At 57.5% G+C, this 21,493-nt stretch overlaps 2 protein-coding genes and 1 long non-coding RNA gene across 3 annotated transcripts in view; all 3 read right to left on the bottom strand.

Moving 5' to 3' along the window:
- Nucleotides 1–10,209, bottom strand: part of LOC127035534 (maestro heat-like repeat-containing protein family member 2B) — a 69,533-nt gene extending 59,324 nt beyond the window's left edge. The window contains exons 1-5 of the mRNA XM_050925543.1: nt 10,058–10,209; nt 9,309–9,458; nt 4,232–4,368; nt 3,199–3,329; nt 2,947–3,052 (exon numbers count right to left, since the gene is read on the bottom strand). Coding sequence (XP_050781500.1) covers nt 2,947–3,052; nt 3,199–3,329; nt 4,232–4,368; nt 9,309–9,458; nt 10,058–10,113 — 580 coding nt within the window. The 5' untranslated portion in view covers nt 10,114–10,209. The remainder of the gene's footprint in view (nt 1–2,946; nt 3,053–3,198; nt 3,330–4,231; nt 4,369–9,308; nt 9,459–10,057) is intronic.
- On the bottom strand, nt 5,766–7,510 carry LOC127035302 (uncharacterized). Its single transcript, XR_007769644.1, has 2 exons — nt 6,167–7,510; nt 5,766–5,831 (listed from the first exon to the last, which is right to left on the bottom strand). It is a non-coding gene; the product is annotated as an uncharacterized LOC127035302 (long non-coding RNA).
- Nucleotides 10,210–10,219: 10 nt separating the features above from the next.
- On the bottom strand, nt 10,220–15,498 carry LOC127035297 (syntaxin-binding protein 2-like). Its single transcript, XM_050925014.1, has 5 exons — nt 15,115–15,498; nt 14,446–14,522; nt 13,458–13,536; nt 12,677–12,780; nt 10,220–11,707 (listed from the first exon to the last, which is right to left on the bottom strand). The coding sequence occupies exons 1-5, from the start codon at nt 15,185–15,187 to the stop codon at nt 11,510–11,512; spliced, it is 531 nt and encodes a 176-aa protein (XP_050780971.1). The 5' UTR covers nt 15,188–15,498; the 3' UTR covers nt 10,220–11,509.
- Between the last annotated feature and the right edge of the window lie 5,995 nt (nt 15,499–21,493).

The following is a 21,493-nucleotide window of genomic DNA, read 5'->3' as shown; positions in this document are numbered from 1 at the left end:
GAGTGCCTGACCTGGCTGGTGCCCCTAGTGCTGCTGAGAGGAACTGCATTTTCTCCCTCTGCCTGTCTCCCAGCCAGGGCAGCCCCCAGCTGGGCTGGGAAGCAGCCGCCTGCCCTCCCCACCCCTCCCGTGAACCAGCCAGGGGCATGGGGCTTGAAGGGGTGCTAGTCTAGGCCAGACCCAGATGATCACAAACAGGGTGCACCCAGCCAGGCCATCCCTGCACCAAACCTGGCTCAGCCCAGGCCCCAACCCACATCTACATGGCCAAGTCAGTGCTCTCCAGCCCCCGTCCTCTGCGGTGGAGCGGGGCAGCTGGAGGGGAGGATCAGGAGGAGGAAGCAGCTTCCAAAGCAGCCCACGGTTTCTCTGTTAGTCACCACGAGGCTGGGGCTTGGAGACCAGCAGCTGTCAGGGTACCTGCGCCAGTGGCCAGGAGCTTTCCGTTGGCACATGGCTCAGTGGCACCAGGAGTGGCTCCAATGGGCTGGTTTGGAAGCCCACCAAGGCCCTCTCCCGAGAGCTGCAGGAGCAAGGCTCTGTCTACACAAACAAGGTCAGCTCCCAGACTGCTGCACTGGGCAGCACAGTATGGAGAGAAGGTGACCAGCCCTCTGTGCAGAAAGAAGTGATTCGGGACTATTTAGAAAAACTGGATGAGCACAAGTCCATGGGGCCGGATGCACTGCATCCGAGGGTGCTAAAAGAGTTGGTGGATGTGATTGCAGAGCTATTGGCCATTGTCTTTGAAAACTCATGGCGATTGGGGGAGGTCCTGGATGACTGGAAAAAGGCTCATGTAGTGCCCATCTTTTAAAAAGGAGGATCCAGAGAACTACAGATCAGCCTCACCTCAGTCTCTGGAGAAATCATGGAGCAGGTCCTCAAGGAATCAATTCTGAAGCACTTAGAGGAAAGGAAAGTGATCTGCAACAGTCAGCATGGATTCACCAAGGGCAAGTCATGCCTGACTAACCTAATTGCCTTCTGTGAGGAGATAACTGGGTCTGCGGATGAGGGGAAAGCAGTGGATGTGTTATTCCTTGACTTTAGCAAAGCTTTTGATACAGTCTCCCGCAGTATTCTTGCCAGCAAGTTAAAGAAGTATGGGCTGGATGAATGGACTATAAGGTGGATAGAAAGCTGGCTAGATCGTCGGGCTCAATGGGTAGTGATCAACGGCTCCATGTCTAGTTGGCAGCTCGTTTTAAGCAGAGTGCCCTGAGGGTCGGTCCTGGGGCCGGTTTTGTTCAATATCTTCATTAATGACCTGGAGGATGGCGTGGACTGCATTCTCAGCAAGTTTGCAGATGACACTAAACTGGGAGGAGTGGTAGATATGCTGGAGGGTAGGGACAGGCAACAGAGAGACTTAGACAAATTAGAGGAATGGGCCAAAAGAAACCTAATGAGGTTCAATAAGGACAAGTGCAGAGTCCTGCAGTTAGGACGGAAGAATCCCATTCACTGTTACAGACTAGAGACTGAATGGCTAGGAAGCAGTTCTGCAGAAAAGGACCTAGGGGTTACAGTGGATGAGAAGCTCGATATGAGTCAATAGTGTGCCCCTGTTGCCAAGAAGGCTAACGGCATTTTAGGTTGTATAAGTACGGGTACAGCCAGCAGATCGAGGGACGTGATCATTCCCCTCTATTCGACATTTATGAGGCCTCATCTGGAGTACTGTGTCCAGTTTTGGGCCCCACACTGCAAGAAGGATGTGGAAAAATTGTAAAGAGTCCAGCAGAGGGCAACAAAAATGATTAGGGAGCTGGAGCACAGGACCTAACAGGAGAGGCTGAGGGAACTGGGATTGTTTAGTCTGCAGAAGAGAAGAATGAGGGGAGATTTGATAGCTGCTTTCAACTACCGGAAAGGGGGTTCCAAAGAGGATGGATCTAGACTGTTCTCAGTGGTAGCAGATGACAGAACAAGGAGTAATGGTCTCAAGTTGCAGTGGAGGAGGTTTAGGTTGGATATTAGGAAAAAAATTTTCACTAGGAGGGTGATGAAGCACTGGAATGGGTTACCTAGGGAGGTGGTGGAATCTCCTTCCTTAGAGGTTTTTAAGGTCAGGCTTGACAAAGCCCTGGCTGGGATGATTTAGCTGGGGTTGGTCTTGCTTTGAGCAGGGGTTGGACTAGATGACCTCCTGAGATCCCTTCCAACCCTGATAGTCTATGATTCTATGATTCTAAGGCGCAGGCGTTACCCAAGGGCTGCCATTGCTGGGGCTAATGGGGCAGCTCTGGGCACTGATGGGCAGGCTGCTGCCCATGGTGCCACACAGCACCTGGGGGGAAAATGGCTCTGCCCAACGGTACAGGTCAGCAGCTCTCATCAGGCAGTAAAGCGGAGTGCCCCAGAGTGTCCTGCCCCCCAGAGAGTCCCTACTGTCCCTCACCAGCCCCACAGAGCACCCTGCTCCCCTATCAGCCCCACTGAATGCCCTGCTCCCCGCCCACTAACAGCTCCAGCCCCATTACCTTGTTCAGCTCTTTCTGGTACTGGAAAAGCAGCAAAGAATCCTGTGGCACCTTATAGACTAACAGACGTTTTGGAGCATGAGCTTTCGTGGGTGAATACCCACTTCCTCAGATGCATGCATGTATTCACCCACGAAAGCTCATGCTCCAAAACGTCTGTTAGTCTATAAGGTGCCACAGGATTCTTTGCTGCTTTTACAGATCCAGACTAACACGGCTACCCCTCTGATACTTGATTTCTGGTACTGGGGCATCTTCTTCAGCATCTGGGACAGGTCCTAGATGTTGGCCTGGAGGGAGGCGGTGGTGAGATCCCGGCCCCTTCCAGTGCACAGTGTCCCCTAGAGGGCAGAGGCCTCACCTGGGGCCAGCCACAGCAGCCCAGCCACGCGTGGGAGCATATCTAGGGTATGCGCGGGGCACACATGGGCATGTCAGGGGCAGAGCTGAGTGTGCTCACTTGGAGATGTCAGCGATGTGCATGTGGCGTAGCTGCACCCAGTTTGTTGTCTTCGTCCAGCAGTGCCTCTTTCTCCTGCGAGTCGCTGGTCTCTGTCGTCTTGTACCTGTGGGGGAGGGGAGACGGGGTCAGGTTGCGGCACCCCTCCCGCGAGCATGGGGGCTGCGGAGCGGTGCAGGTGCCTGGGTCACATCCCCCCCAGCCCGCCTGAGGAGGAGTGCGGGGCGCCCCTTGCTGGCAGCCAGCCCCTACTTGTAGGTGTCGTTCTCGAGGCTGAGCAGGTCGTAGGCCATGGCCTGGTAGGTGAGCTCGTGCAGCAGTGGGGACACCAGGTCGAAGCTCCAATCTACAATCAGCAGCTGAGAGCGGGCTTTGTCGGGGCCCTGGGGCAAAGGAGAGAGACCCGTCACCCCCTGCTCTGGCGGAGGGGTCCTGGCCTGGCTCACACGGCACAAATCAATGGTCCCTGGTGGCCTGAAACATCACCACCAGCCCTCTCTGCGGCCCAGCCCCCAAGCCAAGAGACATCCCCCAAGCTAGCTCGGATGTGCCAGTGGGGAGTCCATGGCAGGGCTGGCACAAAGCCCAGGCGTCCCCGCGCCCATCCTCACTTCCCCGTAGGGCCTGGGGGGTGGCTGAGTGCCGCACAGGACAGGACCATCCTGCCCCATGCCAGCGCCTCCCTCCTGCTTACCTCCGCCCGGGTCTGAAGCACCTGGGTCCTGCTCTGCGGGCAGCTCAGCCAATCGAGCCCCTGGAACAGGGGTGTGCTGCAGGCGGCAGCACATCCCGCAGCTCCGTACGGTGGCCACCAGTGTCTCCGAGACGCCGGAGACACGCGGCGGAGAGGGACTGCAGGGGCGAGACTTGTCCCAGGCTGGGCGGCCGCCGGACAGGGGCAAGGAGCCGGTCAGGGCCCCTTGAACCGATAAACTTCCCACCACGCCTGGAGGAGGCTGAGGGGCAGGCCCTGCCCAAGGCAGTGGGACAGGAGACCCAAAGCAGGCAAGAGGGAGTAGGGGAGGATGGCACCTGCCCTTGGCTGGGGGTGCTGTCTAAAACTCAGCCAGTCCCTTCCCTCCATCCTGGGCCCTGGTGTGCTGAGGGACTGCTGGGGGGCGGGAGACATGGTGAGAGGGGTCCAGGGCTCCAGGCTCTTAGGCATCCCCTCCCCCATAGAGGGCAGGGTCCTGTCCACACACTCCCAGGCACAGAGGCTCCTATTCCCTGGGTGGGGGGCGTGTCAGGACTCTGCTCCCCACAGCCCAGCCAGGCTCAGCCTTACCTGACAGGAGCCTGAGAACTGGTGGCAAGGACCAAGTCCGACACAAAGGGCCACAACTTCTTGTCCAGTTTGTCCTCAATGATGTCTTGGGGGGTGGAGGACAAGTCAGCAGGGGCCAAACAGCAGGAACGTCGGACCTGGTGGCCAAGCCAGGCCCCATTATGAGGAGGGACTGGGACGGCTCCTCACTGAATGATTGACAGTCCCTGGGGGAGCAGCCTGGGGCCCCCTTTCCAGGGTGGGGCTCGGGGAGTCATCCTCCCATGATGACTGAGTGCCTGAGCAGTGCCAGGGGCTGCAGGCTGGAGCCAGATCTGCTGCAGCAAGTAGCTCCGGTGGTTAACAAGCAGGCTGTCAATTCCTTCCGTGTAGATGGTTTGGGCAGCCAGGTGTGTGCCAAGCTCCCCTCTGGAGGCAGGCCTGTGCTGCCAGCTGTGAGTTAGAGAGCATCTGTGCCATGACAGGCAGCTATCCCAGAGGGGCCCCCCCGGTCGAGACTGGTATCATTATCCCCATTTTACAGATGGGGAAACTGAGGCACAAATAGGCAAGGTGACTTGCTAATATGTCCTTTAGACATTGCCTGTCTTCTCTCTGTCCAGGCAGTTCTGGAAGAATGCCCAAGGGCAATAAAGGTATATTTCACTAACTGGGAGAAGTGCTCATTCCCTAGAATGGGTGCATTGCGATTCTGTGATCAAATAGTTCCCTTATATTGCCATGTGACCAGCAACTGGCTGACCTGTGAAGAGCTGGAGGTGAGAATTGCTGGTCTGTCCAAACCTTGAGCAGGAATTGTAACGTTAAACTCTATGTGTCTGGCACTCTTTGTGATGATGGCATTTAATGGTAGGTCCTTTTGAATGGAACAGTGTGTCACGGAAAACATCTAAACCCCAAACATTTATAATGTCACCACATCATGGAAATTCTGTCTGTACATAGTGTACATGAGTAGCCCTCCCTCCCGTCTGCTCTCCTGAGCCTTAGCCACAAGTCAGCCCTGACCCAGCTCCTGCTGCCCCCATCCCACCCTCAGCAGAGGGGAGCTGCAAACCCACCCTGCCCTGGATTCTCACACGGGAAACCCAGTGGCTCCTGTCCCGGAGGAGAAGCAAAGTGATGTAAAATGACCCCCTTGTGGGATGAGGAGGGAACCGGTTGTTAAGATTTTGGCAGCTCATCAGTGTGTAGACAGACCCTGAGTGAGAGAACCGGAGTCTGAAAACAGGTTGCGCTGCAGCTCGGCTGGACTCTAGGCTGACCAGAACGGCCTCTTCCTCCCAGAGACTTCCCCATATTAGCAATAAGTTACTCCTGAAGTGCCGCCGCTCTTTTTTTTTTTTTTCCTTTTTCTTTTTTTGCGGATTGGGGCAGCAGAAAAGCTGGAGCCGGCCCTGGCCATGTTGTAATCATAAGACCATCCCTCATTCATTTTAGCCTCCTGATTACAGACAAGAGAACTGGAGCAGACTCAACCAGTTCATTTCATAGAAGGGCAGCAGTGCGGCTCCAGTGTGTCCTGCCTTTTCTGCTGTGCAGCGAGACATGTGGGGTGGATGGCGTGAAGGAACATGAGCTGCTGGGCCTCATCCTGCACCTACCAGGAGAGGGATTAGGGGAGAGAGAGCCTCTTAGCCCGGGACCTCCCTTCCCCATCCACATCAGCTGCAGGGCTCAGGCCTCCCTGGAGGATAGCGGGAACCTGCCCATTGTCCAAATCACCCACGACTCCTACACAAGCAGAGTCAGGATCTGGGATAGTGCCTGTGAGGGGAGGAGACAAACACTCCCATCTTGGGGGGTCCCAGAGCATGCAGGAGAAAGGTCCCCATTAGGGGTGGTGGTTCATCATGGCAAGACCCTCTGCAGGGGGTCGGGTGCTGGGAAGGGGAAGACAGTCTCGGTCCCAGCCCAGTTAGGGAAGGTTTGTACCTTTTCTCTGCCCTGGTGCTACTTTAGGATGATGTTGAGAGCAGCCTCCTCTGTAGCCATGTCCACCCATTCCTCCTCCTCCTCCTCCTCCTCCTCGTCCTCGTTGGTTCCTGAACCAGGGAGAGAAGGGGACAGAGTGACTCCTGCTGCCACTCAGGGGAAGGACAGGGGCATGGTGGGGAGAGCAGGGTTAATGTCCCCCCTCGCCCCCAGGGACACAGGGCAGATCGGGCCCCACACTTCCCCATCTCAGGGATGTGTCTTCAGCCCCCAACAGCTTCAGGAGCTCCTAGGAGAGAGCCCGGTCCCCTCACTGTCCTGGATTCCCTGGGAGGTGCCTGCCCCCTGGACCATCAGAGCTCCAAGTGGCAGCAGCTCCCACTGCCCTGACTCCCAGGTCCCCTTGCTGCTGGGAGAGCTGTGTGCCTGCTGCTGGTGTCAGTGGGGTTCGCATGGCTCAGGCCCCCCCCAAAGCAGTGGTAGAGCGTCTGGGCCCAGGGCGTTACAGAGTTACAGCGTGTCTGTGTCATGGCAGCCAGCGATCCCAGAGGGGGCACAAATAGCGAGGTGACTTGCCCAAGGTCACCCAGCTGGGAATAGAATCCTCATCTCCCGGCCCAGTCCAGGGCTCTATCCACTAGGCCACACTGCCTCGGTGGATGGGAAAGACGCTCGTGGATCCACAGGGTCGGTGCCAGGACCCCAGCTGGGGAAGTCTCTGGGAGGAAGCCCTTTGCTGTGCCAGACCCCAACAGGTCTCTCTCTTCCTGCAGGACAGGCCACACGGCCTCCCCACCTCCTGAGACTGAACCGCTGGGCTTCACCGCGGGAGCCTTGCCCAGCGAGTCCAGCTGAGACAGACCCTGGTACAGACCCGTCCACTCCGCAGGGCCCGACGCCCCTCGGCCCAGGTGACAGGGCCACTCCCCCAGCATTGGCAGAACAGTCGGGTTTCTTAGGCACCTGGACCCCAGCCCCGGCAGCCCAGCCCACTGAAGGTTAAAGCAAGAGGCCGTTCTGGTCAGCTCAGAGCCCGGCCAAGCTGCAGCGAAACCTGTTTTCAGGCTCTGGGTCTCTCACTCAGGGCCTGTCTACACACTGATGAGCTGCCAAAATCTTAACAACCGGTTCCCTCCTCATCTCACAAGGAGGTCGTGGCCTGCCCTCACCCACTGGGACTCCTGCCCCATCCATCCCCCGCATTCCTTGACACCCTCCACCGGGACCCCTGCCCCACCCACCCTGCTTCTCTGTCCCCTGACTACCCCCCCTTCCTGACTGCTCCCCTAGGACCCTTGCCCTCATTCAAACCCGTTCCCTGCCCTCTGACTGCCCTGACCCATATCCACCTCCGACCACCCCCCCAAACTCCCCTGCCCTCTATCCAACTCCCTCCACTCCCTGCCTCCTTACTGCACTGCCTCGAGGTGGCTGGCGGCGCTACAGCCATGCCGCTCGACTGGACCACCGGGTCAGGCCGAGCTCGCAGGGAGACGAAGGCGGTGCGGAGGTAAGCTGGGGCAGGGAGTGGTTCCCCTGTGCCCCCCCCCGCGGGGTTACCTGCTGCGGCGCGGGCGACCCCCCTGCCCCAGCTCACCTACGCTGCATCTCCGCCTCCCTGGGCCTGAGCACCAAGTCGTTGCTTGCATCTGAGCCCTCCCAGGCTTCCCACGGTGAACAGCTGATTCACGAGAAGCGGGGGTAGAGGGGGGGAGAAGTGGGGCGGAGCAGAGGTGAGCTGGGGCTGGGGTGGGGAGCTGGAGCACTCACGGGGTCAGCGCCTAAGGCGCCACTTTTGGATAATGTGATGACAGGGAGCGGCTGCTCCCCCTGCTCTCCCCCAGCTACGCTCCTGGGTCACTTAAACTTACCAGTTATTAAATTTAGAAGCCCTTTTAGAACCGGTTCCCGCAAACCGGCGCCAGCTCACCACTGTGTCTACATGTAAACCACTGCAGCTGCATCGTTTGTGACGCCGCCTTTCTCATGCCCCCGAGTGACGCAGTTACACTGACCCAATTGCCTTGTGTAGACCAGGCCTCGGTCTGACCTTGGTCAGTTCTCAGGCAAGAGCTCCCAGGTTCCCTCACTTTATCCCCCAGCTCAAACCTTCCCAACTCTGTGTTTCTCGAGCTGGGGGCCCTACTCCGATTCCCTGCTGGGAGCATCCAGCCAGGAGCCGTTGGAGTCGGCACGGTCTTTCCAGCCCCCAGGCTGATCTGGGTATAATTCCCTTCCTTGACAGCCCTTCCACCCCAGCCCCCTGCCTGAGAAGCCATGCAACCTATAGGGGAAACTGAGGCACGCATCAGCTTCATAAAAGATATTACAAACATTCCCAACTGGTCACAGGTGCACAGTCTCCCAGCAGCTTGGCAAAGGCTGGAAGCAAGAGCAGAAGCAACAGGACGGAGAGATCTGGGCAGGCCCTGGATTTTACATCACTTTGCTTCTCCTAGGGGGACAGGAACCACTGGGTATCCCATGTGAGAATCCAGGGCAGGGTGGATTTGCAGCTCCCCTCTACTGGGAATGGGACGGGGATGGCAGGAGCTGTGGCTAAGGCTTAGGAGATCTGGGTTCTAGTTCCTGCTCTGACAGACTCCCTGCATGCCTGAGTTTCCCATCTGTAACACAGGCCACCCTGCCTCCCCTGGGAGGCTGAATTCATTAGTGACGTTCCGATACCATGGGGATGGGTGTAGGAGCACACACAGACAGGAGTGTCCAGGAGTGGAAGAGGCTCTGTGCGCGACGCTTAGTTCTGTGACCGAACTGCCCTATTTATAAAAAGAGAGATTGTGCTGGGCACACACTTCCCCAGGCGGTGCCTTGGTTTCCCCATCTCTACAGAGGGGATAAGGACACTGGCCTTTGTAGATCACTTTGAGATCTGCCCACGGCCAGTGTTAGAGAAGGGCTGGGGCCCGTAGTCCCCACACAGGGAATGCTATTGTTCTGCCAACTCCTCAGGACCTCCAAGGGGGTCTAGACCCCACCCTTCCCCCCGCCAGGATCTCTGAGCAGGTTTAAAATCCCTCCTCCTTCCTTCTACTTCTCACATGCTCCCCCATTTCACCCCTACTCTGAACTTTAGGGTACAGATGTGGGGATCTGCACGAACACTTCTACGCTTAATTACCAGTTTAGATCTGGTTTTGCTGCCACCATCCAGATGTCTGAGTCATCTGGAAAACTCTTTCTTTCCCCCCGCAAAACCTTCCCTCCCTGGGTAGCCTCGAGAGACTCCTCCATCAATTCCCTGCTGAGTCCAGATCCAATTCCCTTGGATCTAAAAAACAAGGAAGAATTACTCCTTCCCCCTCCCTTTTTCCCCCCACCAATCCCTGGTGAGTCCAGATCCAATTCCCTTGGATCTAAAAAACAGGAGAAAAAATCAATCAGGTTCTTAAAAAGAAGGCTTTTAATTAAAGAAAAGAAAGGTAAAAGAAAAAAAACTTTGGGAGACCACATACAGCTGACCTCACAGCAACAGATTTAAATCACAGGATGTTCCTCTGGGCAAAAACCTTAGTACACACAATATCACCCAAATTTGATTATTCCTCTAATTGCACAAAGACAAGTTACAAAATAAAATAAACATAAACCTATTTATTCTTTTCTAAAACTTACTACTCTGATAAGAAGCTGGTTCCTTGATCTTTTACACTCCGGCTGAAACTGACTAAACAAAAGAAACTTCCCTCCTTCCTTTTGAAACAGTTTGTTCTCCCATTGGTTCCTCTGGTCAGGTGTCAGCTAGGCTAGGTGAACTTCTTAACCCTTTACAGGTAAAAGAGGCATTAACCCTTAACTATCTGTTTATGACACATGGTGAGGACGTGACCGGCAGAGCTCGCTCACCTCTCCTATGTTGGGCTTGTATACCTTGAATGCCTTGAGTTTGGCCAGCACAGCGTGTGCCAGGTGGAAGTTATCTTCATGGTCCCTGCAGCAAAGACAAACCCTGAGGGTCAGAAACAGCTCCACCCCAGGGGCACACGCACTTCCTGTAGGAGATGACCAGGTACCCTTCTCCCTCTGGGCACACTCACTTCCTATAGGGGATAGCTGGGTACCCCTTCCCCCAGGCACACTCACTTCCTGAAGCAGATGGCTGGGTACCTCTTGTCACAGTGTGGGGGAGACAAGGCCCTGCACCCCCGACTTCCTGCGACTCACCATGACTCTCAGCCAGCCAGTAAAACCGAAGGTTTACTTAGATGACAGGAATACAGTCCAAGACAGGTCTTGCCAATACAGACAACAGGACCCCCTTTAGTTAGGTCCATCTTGGGGGCGCCAGGGAGGCCAGAGCCCCGGCTAGGCTCCCCTCCACTTTCCAGCCAGCTCCAAATTGAAACTCCCTCCAGCCATCTCACCCAGCCTCCCCCTGCTCCTCCCCCAGCCTTTGTCCAGTTTCCCAGGCAAAGGTGTCACGTGGTTCCAACCCCCCTTCTGTTTCTCATAGACTTTAAGGTCAGAAGGGACCATTATGATTATCTAGTCTGACCTCCTGCACAATGCAAGCCACAGAATCTCACCCATCCACTTCTATAACAAACCCCTAACCTATGTCTGAGTTACTGAAGTCCTCAAATTGTGGTTTGAAGACCTCAAGCTGCAGAGAATCCTCCAGCAAGTGACCCGCGCCCCATGCTGCAGAGGAAGGCGAAAAACCTCCAGGGCCTCTTCCAATCTGCCCTGGAGGAAAATTCCTTCCCGACTCCAAATATGGCCATCAGTTAAACCTTGAGCATATGAGCAAGACTCAGCCAGCACCCAGGAAAGAATTATCTGTAGTAACTCAGATCTCATCCCATCTAACATCCCATCACAGACCACTGGGCATACTTACCTGCTGATAATCAAAGATCAGTTGCCAAATTAATTGCCAAAATTAGGCTAGCCCATCATATCATCCCCTCCATAAACTTATCAAGCCTACTCTTAAAGCCAGATATGTATTTTGCCTCCACTATTCCCCCTGGAAGGCTGTTCCAGAACTTCACGCCTCTAATGGTTAGAAACCTTCATCTAATTTCAAGTCTAAGTTTCCTAGTGTCCAGTTTATACCCATTTGTTCTTGTGTCCACATTGGTATTAAGCTTAAATAATTCCACTCCCTCCCTAATATTAATCCTTCTGATATATTTATGTTCAGGTATCTGGCCTCAAAGAAAGTCTCCCATCCCCAATGCAGACAGTCCCAGCAAAACTCCCCTGCAACCTTCCCAGGTCAATACTCCCCTCTCCCTGCTGGGTCACAGGCACCCACGCAGTATTCAAAGAAAACAATAAGAACATTCCCACTTCGTCACAGCCCTTCCCCCGGCACACTCACTTCCTGTAGTGGATGGATGGGTACCCCTTCCCCAGGGCACACCATTTCCGGTAGCGGATGGCTGGATACTCCTCCAGGGTTTCACACCATGTGGCAATCTGCTCTGCCATCATCTCCAGCTGCTTGTTCTTTTCCAAGGAGCTGTAGGGGCTGAACCATTTGTGGAAGGTCTGTGGCCCGTCCAGGGAGTACACCTGGGGGACAAGGGGAGCAGAGATCAGAGCCTGGAGCCAACTGCTGGCAGCCAGGCCAGCTGTGCTCCATACCATGCCCCCACGATGCGCTGTTGGAGCAGGCCAGCCTGGCGGAGCCATAGCGAGCCCCTAGTGAGGGAGAGCCCTTTGCCAGAGCCACTCCTGTTGCGGTACAGGGACCGCGGCCCAGAGATTCATGCACCAGCCTGGGATGAAGACTCCCCGGCTTCAGGTCCTTGCTGAGCTGCAGACTCCCGGGTGCCCTCAGAGGTGTGTCTCTGCCCTGGAGAAGTCAATGTTGGGGAGGGAGCTTGGCCATGCTTCTAGTCTGGTGAAAGCCCCAGTGTAGCCACAGGCAAACCCAGCATCAATGCGCGCCTGCTGCTGTCGCTTATTTCACTGGCCAAACAGAATGAGCCATTGGGGCAAAAGTACTTGGACACTAATAAAATGATATCGGCCTGTAGCGGACTGAACTCCTGAGGACAAGCAGCACGAGGCGCCGCAAGGGTGACTCTGCTCATCTACACGGCCCATGAAGGGTTTGCTGGCGCAATGGGATGGGTGAGCCAGCAAAGCCTCCTGATGGACACTCAGCTTATACCAGCCAGAGCTTCTCCTGGCACAGCTGGCACTGGTACCCCAGATGAAATAAGCTACAGTGGCGAAAGGACTGCTTTGCCAGCATAATGGCATCTACCCAAGGGCTCTGCCACCCCAGCTGCAGTTACAGGGGGGATTTTTTCACTCGTGTCCCCGTAACAAACTTATACCAACAAAGCTTTTGTGTGTAGACCAGGCTCATGTTGCTCTGTGCCTCAGTTTCCCCATCAATGGATTTGAGACTGACAACACAGACCTCCCCTCAGGGGTGTGAGGGGGGAAATCCACTGACGACACAAGGAGGGGGTGTCGTACGTCACCGTCCACCCCGCGGCCCAGCTCCTCCAAAGCCCAGCCACCCCTCACCTGGCTCACGTAGGGCAGGAAGGCCATGTTGATCTCTTTGAGTGTTTTGATGGCCTTGGTGATCCGTGACTTCCTCAGCTCCTTGAACAGAGGCTCAGGACAGGCTGCAAGGCAAAGGCAGTGGGTGGGGGTGACATGCAGAGGGCTCAGGACCCCCAGCACAGCCCCAGCCCCCACAGACAGGGCCAGGATGGGCACAGCAGGGGCGTAGTGCTGCACACCTGTGGGGAACCTGGGCAAGCCAGCGGGGACACACAGGAGTCAACGATGAGTCCAGCCCCACCAAACCAGAGTCACACCGGGTTCTCGCCTTCTGCAGCATCAGCAACAAGGAGGGGGGGGGGCACAATCTCTCCTATGCAGCCCCTCTCACACCCTGCCCTCAGTCCCTCCACAGGGGGAAGTGACCGGACTGTACAACTCCGAATGATGCACAAGGAGGAACGGGGACTTGGGATTCCCCTGCCGCTGTAATGGAGAGAAGCAGATGTGACCCTGACACACTGGGTATTCTGGTGGTGTCCTATCCCCCTACCCCAGTTGGGACTGATGGAGCAATGCATGCTGGGAATGGTAGCCAGAGGCCGCCTTTCTGGGCGCACGCCGTGAGCCGTGTTGGCTGGAGGCAGGCCCGTGGGGAAGAAAGGGGGGAAGGGATAGGTGGGGTCGTTTGGTCTGGTCTGCTAGGGCACTGGCCTGCTGGCAGAGAGAGACCCCCCACCCCCAGTGTGTCACTGGCCAGGCTCTCAGCTGGGGGATCCGCTGCCCCCCGAATACTCACGGCTAATGAAGAAGACGTGAGCTGCCTTGTAGTTGAAAGTGGGGGTGCCCTGGAAGTCACTGATCAGAGCCTGCACCGACTGCAAAGGTGGGAGGGGAGTTGTAAGCACCAGCCGAGCCCCCTCCCTGTTGCCCGAAGGGACCAGCCCATGCCCAGCCCCTGGGGACGCAGGGCCCAGCATGATGCCGTCAGGAGGTGGGCTGGTTTTCACTCCCCTGTCTCTGGGCTCCCTCCCCACCTGGAGCAGGGCATGCGCCCATGTGCCTGGGACAATCTCAGGGCCCAGCCACGGACGGGACCTGGCATTGGCCTTGCTGCTGAACTAAGTGGGCTCTGAGCAGTGCCCAGGGAACAGCCGGATGAGCAGCAATCCCAGGCAGCTGCCATCAGGGCCTACTCCCTCCCCGGGCACCACACTGGGCACCTGCAGCTTCGCCACACCAGCTAGCCAGGCAGGGTGTTCGGAAGCTGATTGGACGCTGCAACCGGCCACTGTGACAGGTGAGAACCTGGCTGCCCTGTCCCAAGCCCCAGATCACGGTCCTCTCCTACAGCGCTCCCTCCACGCGCAGCCCCTGCGGGTTCTGGGCTTCACCCTGCTCTGCCAGCGCCCCCTGCCCCTGGTCTCCCTCCACTCGCCTCCCTGCTGCAGACGCAGGAGCCTCCTCCCCCACAGCCCCTGCCTCAGTGATTCTCCTTTGCTTTCAGTCTCAGCTGAGGTCACCTCTCTCCGCCTGCTGCACCTTCCCATCCAACCCCCATGGGACTGCACTGCGGAGAGGTCTGGGGGACAGTCTGTGCTTCACGTGGCAAAGAACACGAAGCCCAGCTCCAGGGAAGCAGCCTCCTGGGGAGCCCCTATTGCCCCATTCCCATCCTGACATCATGCTGTGCATCCCCCCGGACAGCGCCACCTCCAGGCAGCACTAGGAGCTGCCCCAGGCTCTCCCCTGCTCCCCATCCACCTGCCCCAGTCCCGAGCTCCTACTTTGTCCACAGGGCTGAGCAGGTAGATGGCCTCCAGGCTGGGGATTGGCTCCCGGCACTTATCAATATCTTCCACAACTAGGAGAGAGCAGACACTGGCTGTGGGTCAGTGTGTCCTAGCCACCCACCTCAGCCGCTCTCCACGGGGATAGGGGGAAGGGAAAGCCAAGGGGAACAGGGGTGTTCGCTGGCAACAGGCTGGGGGGTTCCACAGGCTATAATGCAGCAGCCAGTTTGATGTGGGGCCATGGGCTGCGACAGTACAGAGCAGGGAGAGAAGGTCCCTCTGTAGTGTGCAGGGGGCACCCCGCTAGACTCCTGGCTCAGCTCCGTGCCCCTCAACGCCAGGGCTCCTCCACCCTGGAGCAAGGAGCCAGCATTCCCCCTCCCCAGCCAGGACCCTGCCCGCAGCGTGGGGGAGGAGCAGCGAGGAGTTAATGAGAGTCTGAGAAAAGCGCTGAAGAGGTTCCAGGGGCTGAAAGCGCCAGGCTAAGGGAACTGGACCTGGCTGGGAAGGTACCAATAGCAAGGAGGGCATCTAGGGCACTGAAAAGGGGGGAAATTAGATGCAAACGTAAATGTAGACAAGTCAACTCCCCAACTGTGAGGTATGTCCAAGGGAGAGGGGAGCCCTGGCGGGGGGAGCAGATGGGAGGGAGGGACCACTAACGCGTGATGCCTTCGTCCACGATGTCAGACATCTTGCAGCATGACAAGAGGATGCGCCTCCTCGGGTGGTCCATGGTCAGCACTTGGAGTAGCGAGAGGAGAGCTGGTCACTGACCTGAGCCCAGCCGCCCACCATCATCTTCCATGGCACAGCCAAGGGAGCAGAGCGACTGCTAACAGCAGAGCCGACGGCTCCCGGCCCAGCCCTTCCACAGTAGATCGGCAGGGCCGTTACCAAGCCTGCACTTGGCTGAGCTGACAGTGCTAAGGACTGCGTGAGGAGCGACAAGGAGAGTGGCTCCGAGCAGAGTGGCTGGTACGAGATGTAGGAGACGGAGACAAACCTGGGACACCCGGCCATTCGGAATGGCTCCATCCTCCTAGACTGGAGATCAGCCTCTTCGCCCAGGTGACAAGGTGAGTGCAAGAGGCAGGGACAGAACCCAGGAGTCCTAGCTCCCAGTGCCTACTCTGATCCACCACATACCCGCTCCCCAGCCCTCGGACAGAACCAGGAGCAGGGCACAGAGAAATGGAACAAGGGGAGTCTCCGTGTTCCCCTAGGAAAGTCCTGTAGGCCATCGGCCCAACATCTCAACCACCTTCCTGCCATGCCGAATGAACCCATTGCTCTGTGCAACCCAGCATCTCGTTGCACCAGATCCAGCCACTGGGAAAGCTAGTCCCCTGTGCTCCCTCTGCCGCACCGGCCTAGCCCACTTCTCCACACACCCTAGCCCAGTCCATGCCAAGGGCTCAACAACCTGCCTGCCCAATGGTGCATACTGTCCCCATGCTTGGCGCTCTCCTGTTCCTCCTCCCGCCCAGGCTGGCTCGCTGGACCCAGTGGGCTGATCCGGTGTGTGTGTGGGGGGGGAGATATGGGGCTGGCTGGACAAGCTGGATCTGATCCAGCGCAGCGGGAAGGCAGACATACCCAAGCTTAGCTGGGGATGGATGATGGGCTAGACAGAGCAGGGATCTGATCCAGCCTGGAAAAAAGACAGTTACTCACCTTTGTAACTGTTGTTCTTCGAGATGTGTTGCTCATATCCATTCCAGGTAGGTGTATTCGCCGCACGTGCACGTCTGCCGGAAACTTTTTACCCTAGCAACTGCAGTTGGCTGGCAGGTCGCCTCCTAGAGTGGCGCCAGTTTGGCACCAGATATATACCCCTGCCGCCCCGCCAGCTCCTCAGTTCCTTCTTGCTGGCTACTCAGACAGTGGGGAAGGAGGGTGGGTATGGAATGGATATGAACAACACATCTCGAAGAACAACAGTTACAAAGGTGAGTAACCGTCTTTTCTTCTTCGAGTGATTGCTCATATCCATTCCAGGTAGGTGATTCCCAAGCCTTACTTAGGCAGTGGGGTCGGAGTGAGAAGTCACGGCCTGGAGCACTGCAGAACCGAAAGCCGCATCATCTCTGGACTGCTGAACCAGGGCTTAATGGGAAGCGAATGTGTGGACCGATGACCAGGTCGCCGCCCTACAAATCTCTTGGATTGGCACGCGGGCAAGGAAAGCCAGAGATGATGCCTGTGCTCTGGTGGAGTGAGCAGTCACACGGCTCGTCGGAACGTGGGCCAGGTTGTAGCAGGTCCTGATGCAGGAGGTAACCCAGGAAGATAACCTCTGGGAGGAAATCGGCAGCCCCTTGACCCGGTCCGCTACCGCCACAAATAACTGGGGGGACTTGCGGAAGGGTTTGGTCCTGTCCACATAAAATGCTAGCGCCCGACGGACATCTAGCGAGTGGAGCTGTTGCTCCCTGCAGGACGAATGGGGCTTTGGGAAAAAGAGTGGGAGGAAAATCTCTTGCTTAACATGGAAAGCTGAGACCACCTTGGGAAGAAAGGCAGGGTGAGCCTCAGCTGTACCTTGTCTTTATGGAAGATGGTATACGGTGGGTCCACTGTGAGGGCCCTCAGCTCTGACACTCGTCTAGCTGAGGTAATGGCCACTAGGAAGGCGGTCTTCCACGAGAGGTAGAGCAGGGAGCAAGTATCTAATGGCTCAAATGGAGGGCCCATGAGCCCAGTTAGGACCAGGTTGAGGTCCCATGAAGGGGCAGGAGGGCGGATTTGTGGATAGAGCCGCTCCAGTCCCTTCAGGAATCTCGCCACCATAGGGTGGGAGAAGACAGAACATCCGTCCATTCCAGGATGAAACGTGGAGATGGCCGCTAGGTGGACCCGGAGGGACGACAACGCCAGACCCTGGGTCTTGAGGGACCAGATGTAGTCTAAAATAGTGGTGACGGGAGTCTCCATAGGGCGAAGAGCTTTCTCTGAACACCAGCAGGAGAAACGCTTCCACTTAGCTGAGTAAGTCGCCCTGGTGGAAGGCTTTCTACTGCCCATGAGAACCTCCCGAACCGGGGTGGAACAGTGCAACTCGGAGCCTGTCAACCACGCAGGAGCCATGCCGTAAGGTGTAGAGATGGAAGGTCCGGGTGACAGAGCCTGCCGTGGTCCTGGGTGATCAGGTCCTGATGTAGGGGCAGGGTAACTGGGTTGGCTACTGAGAGGTCCAGCAACATGGGGTACCAATGCTGTCTGGCCCATGCTGGAGCTATCAGAATCACCTGGGCTCTGTCTCTGCGCACCTTGAGGAGAACCCTGTGTATCAGCGGAACGGGAGGGAATGCGTAACACAGGTGGGCTGTCCATGGGATCAGGAATGCATCTGCTAGAGACCCTGGTTCCCGACCCTGGAAGGAGCAGAATGCTCGACACTTCCTGTTCTGCCTGGACGCGAAGAAGTCCATACGGGGACGACCCCACCTCTGGAAGAGTGAGAGGGCGACGTCCGGACGGAGGGACCACTCGTGCGAACGGAAGGATCTGCTCAGCCGATCCGCTAGGGTGTTCCGCACTCCCGGTAGATAGGAGGTGGAAAGGTGAACCGAATGGGCTATGCAAAACTCCCAAGGCACATTGCCTCGAGACACAGAGGAGAGGACCTGGTGCTGCCCTGCTTGTTGATGTAAAACATGGTCGTCGTGTTGTCGGTGAACACCACAACACAACGACCTTGAAGGAGATGGACAAACGCTTGACAAGCAAGGCAGACCGCTCTCAACTCTCGATATGGAGGTTGATATGGAGGTTGATCTCTTGAGATGTCCACAAGCCCTGAGTTCTCTGGGTGCCGCAGTGTGCCCCCCAGCCCAGATCTGAGGTGTCCGTGGTCAGGGATGCCGAGGGTTGGGGCGGATGGAACGGGAGCCCCGCACAGACTACGGAGTGGTCCAGCCACCAGCGAAGGGAGGCCAGCACCCTCTGAGGAACGGTGACTACTGTGTCCAACGAATGTCTGGCCGGCCGATACTGCTCAATGAGCCATGATTGGAGAGGCCTCATGCGGAGTCAGGCATATGCCGTTACGAACGTACAGGCTGCCATGTGGCCTAGAAGGGCCAGACATGTTCGTAGAGAGGTCAGCGGGGCCGCCTGCAAGCGTAGAATGATGGCCGACAGCGACTGGAACCTGGGCAAGGGTAGCAAGGCCCTGGCCAGGGTAGAGTCCAGAACGGCCCCGATGAACTCCATCCGCTGCGTGGGGAGCAGAGTAGACTTGTCCACATTGATGACGAGGCCCAAGGCAGCAAAGAGGGTGCTGATCCTGTCGACATGGTCGCGGACCTGCAGCTCCGATGTGCCTCGGATCAGCCAGTCGTCCAGGTAGGGGAAGACGTGAATGCGGCAACATCGAAGGTGTGCGACGACGACTGCTATGCATTTTGTAAACACCCTCGGGGCAGCAGAGAGGCCAAACGGAAGGACCGCAAATTGATAATGTTGGCGGTCGACCACAAATCAGAGGAAACGTCTGTGTTGGGGGGCAATGGAGATGTGAAAGTAAGCGTCCTGCATGTCGAGGGCGGCGTACCAGTCTCCGGGATCCAGGGATGGGATGATGGTTCCAAGGGATACCATGCAGAACTTCAACTTCATGATATACTTGTTGAGTTCCCGCAGGTCGAGGATGGGCCTGAAGACGCCCTTGGATTTGGGGATTAGAAAGTAGCGGGAATAAAACCCCTTGCCCTTCTTGTTTTCTGGAACTGCCTCTATGGCTCCCTTGACAAGGAGCGCGTGCACCTCCTGACAGAGGAATTGCTCATGAGAGGGGTTCCTGAAGAGGGACGGGGATGGTGGGTGGGAAGGGGGGGGCAAAGAAAACTGCAGGCAATAATCGGCCTGCACCATACGCAAGACCCAACGGTCCGACGTTATTCGGGTCCACGCCGGGAGGAAAAAAGAAAGGCGGTTGGAAAACTGCGGGGAGGGATCCGGAGGAGAAACTGGTACTGCGCCCTCGGGCGCACCTTCAAAATGAAGGCTTAGGCCCTGGAGGGGCCTTGGCGGAGCCTTGGTTCTGCCTCTTTTGGCTACCGGACTGCCTGCGGCGGTTGTTCCTGCCGCGGCGCCTAGAGAGGTCCTGCCGCGGGTGGAACTGAGGGTACGGCCACCGCTGCTGCTGCTGGTTCTGCTGCCGGAATGGCCTGCGCTGTGTCGCAGGCGTATGCATTCCCAGCGACCGTATTATGACCCTGTTGTCCTTGAGGTCTTTTAGTCTAGGGTCTGTTTTATCAGAAAACAGGCCCTGGCCTTCAAAGGGGAGGTCCTGGATTGTGTGCTGGAGCTCCGGTGGAAGGCCAGAGACCGGCAGCCAAGAAATTCGGCGCATCGTGAGCCCCGAGGCCAGGGTCCGAGCGGCCGAGTCGGCAGCATCAAGGGACGCCTGTAGCGATGTTCTTGCTACTTTCTTGCGCTCGTCCAGGATGGTGGAAAACTCCTGGCGGGCGTCCTGGGGCAAGAGCTCCGCGAACTTCCCCGCCACTACCCACGAGTTGAAGGAGTAGCGGCTGAGGAGGGCCTGCTGGTTTGAGACCCGGAGCTGTAGCGTCCCCGCCGAATAGACCTTGTGGCCCAGGAGGTCCATGCATCTCGCCTCCTTCGACTTGGGCGCTGGTGCCTCTTGCCCGTGGTGCTCCCTGTCGTTCACCGACTGGACCACCAACGAGCAGGGTGTCGGGTGAACGTATAGGTATTCATAGCCCTTCGAGGGGGCCATGTACTTTCGTTCGACCCCTCGAGCGGTCAGAGGGTTGGAGGCCGGTGACTGCCAGATGTTAGTGGCGTTGGCCTGGATTGTCTTTATAAAGGGCAGGGCCACTCTGGTGGGCGCATCGGCGGAAAGGATGCTCACCACCGGGTCCTCGATTTCAGACACCTCCTCCACTTGCAAGTCCAGGTTCTGTGCCACCCAGCGGAGGAGGTCTTGGTGTTCCCTAAGATCCAGCGGGGGAGGACTGGAGGACGAGGTACCTGCCACTGCCTCATCCGGGGAAGAGGACGAGGAAACCCCCGGCAACAAAGTGTCCACGGGGAGTTCCATGTGGGGCTGCACCTCCGTCTCTGGAGGGAGCTCTGGGTCCCGGTGACTGGACCTGCCGTCTGCTTCCGGGGAGTGAGGGGGTCTAGATACCGTCGCCTCTGGTGGTCTGCGTTCCCCCGTAGGGCGGGGGGTAATGTGTTGCGGAACCTGGGCTTGGGAATACGCCCATGGGGTCCAAAACCCCCACTGTTGAGGCCCTCGCTCTTGTGGTGGAGGGTCCTGGAACAGGGCCGAGTGTCTGTCCTGGCCCATGGCATAGGCGCTGTAAGTCTGTGAAGAGACCGATGGCTCCCTAGAAGGCCACGGAGGCGCAGAGCCTGATTGGTATGCGACTCTGTGTGCCGAGACCGACGCTCCCCTTGGTGCCGAGGCTCGGTGCCGCGACCCACATCGGTGCCAGGATCGGGATCGGGAATGGCGTGATGACCGGTGCCGGGATCCGGATTGGGAGCGATGTCGGTGCCGGGAGCGGGACCACGACCTTCGATGAGCGCGGTGCCGGGACGGCAGCGAAGACCGGGACCTGCCACCGACGCGGTGCCGGGAAGTCGACCGGGATGGGGACCTACCACTGGTTCGGTGCCGGGAGGTCGACCGAGGAGCCGAACACCGAGGTGAACAGCTCCTGGAGTCTTGGTGCCGGCGGTGAGACGAGCCCGACCAGGACCATGCAGATGGCGATCAGAGCCGCGAGTACGACCGGTACCGCCTGGGAGAACGGTGCCGGGACTCCGAGCGGCACCCTAGCACAAGCGTTCACGCCTCCGGGGTGATCGATGCCGGGACTCGGGAGACAGCGCTCGAAGCATCGGTTTACCCCTGGAGGTTACCCGTCCCAGGGGTGCTGGCTGATATCATAACCTTAGTCCCAGATTTGGACCTTAGCGTCCAAAATATGGGGGTTAGCATGAAAACCTCCAAGCTTAGTTACCAGCTTGGACCTGGTACTTGCTGCCACCACCCAAAAAATTA

This window comes from Gopherus flavomarginatus, chromosome 16 (assembly GCF_025201925.1).
Source record: "Gopherus flavomarginatus isolate rGopFla2 chromosome 16, rGopFla2.mat.asm, whole genome shotgun sequence".
Classification (NCBI taxonomy): Eukaryota; Metazoa; Chordata; order Testudines; family Testudinidae; genus Gopherus; species Gopherus flavomarginatus.
This window is presented reverse-complemented; position numbering and strand designations above follow the sequence as displayed.

What these genes read in the sequence shown, in the direction of transcription:
- LOC127035297 (XM_050925014.1), bottom strand. Translation starts at nt 15,187, where the DNA reads ATGGACCACCCGAGGAGGCGCATCCTCTTGTCATGCTGCAAGATGTCT. An exon ending in TGCTCAGCCCTGTGGACAAA is followed by an intron (nt 13,537 to 14,445) that starts GTAGGAGCTCGG and finishes CCACCTTTGCAG; the next exon opens with TCGGTGCAGGCTCTGATCAG. An exon ending in TCCTGCCCTACGTGAGCCAG is followed by an intron (nt 11,708 to 12,676) that starts GTGAGGGGTGGC and finishes CTTGTCCCCCAG; the next exon opens with GTGTACTCCCTGGACGGGCC.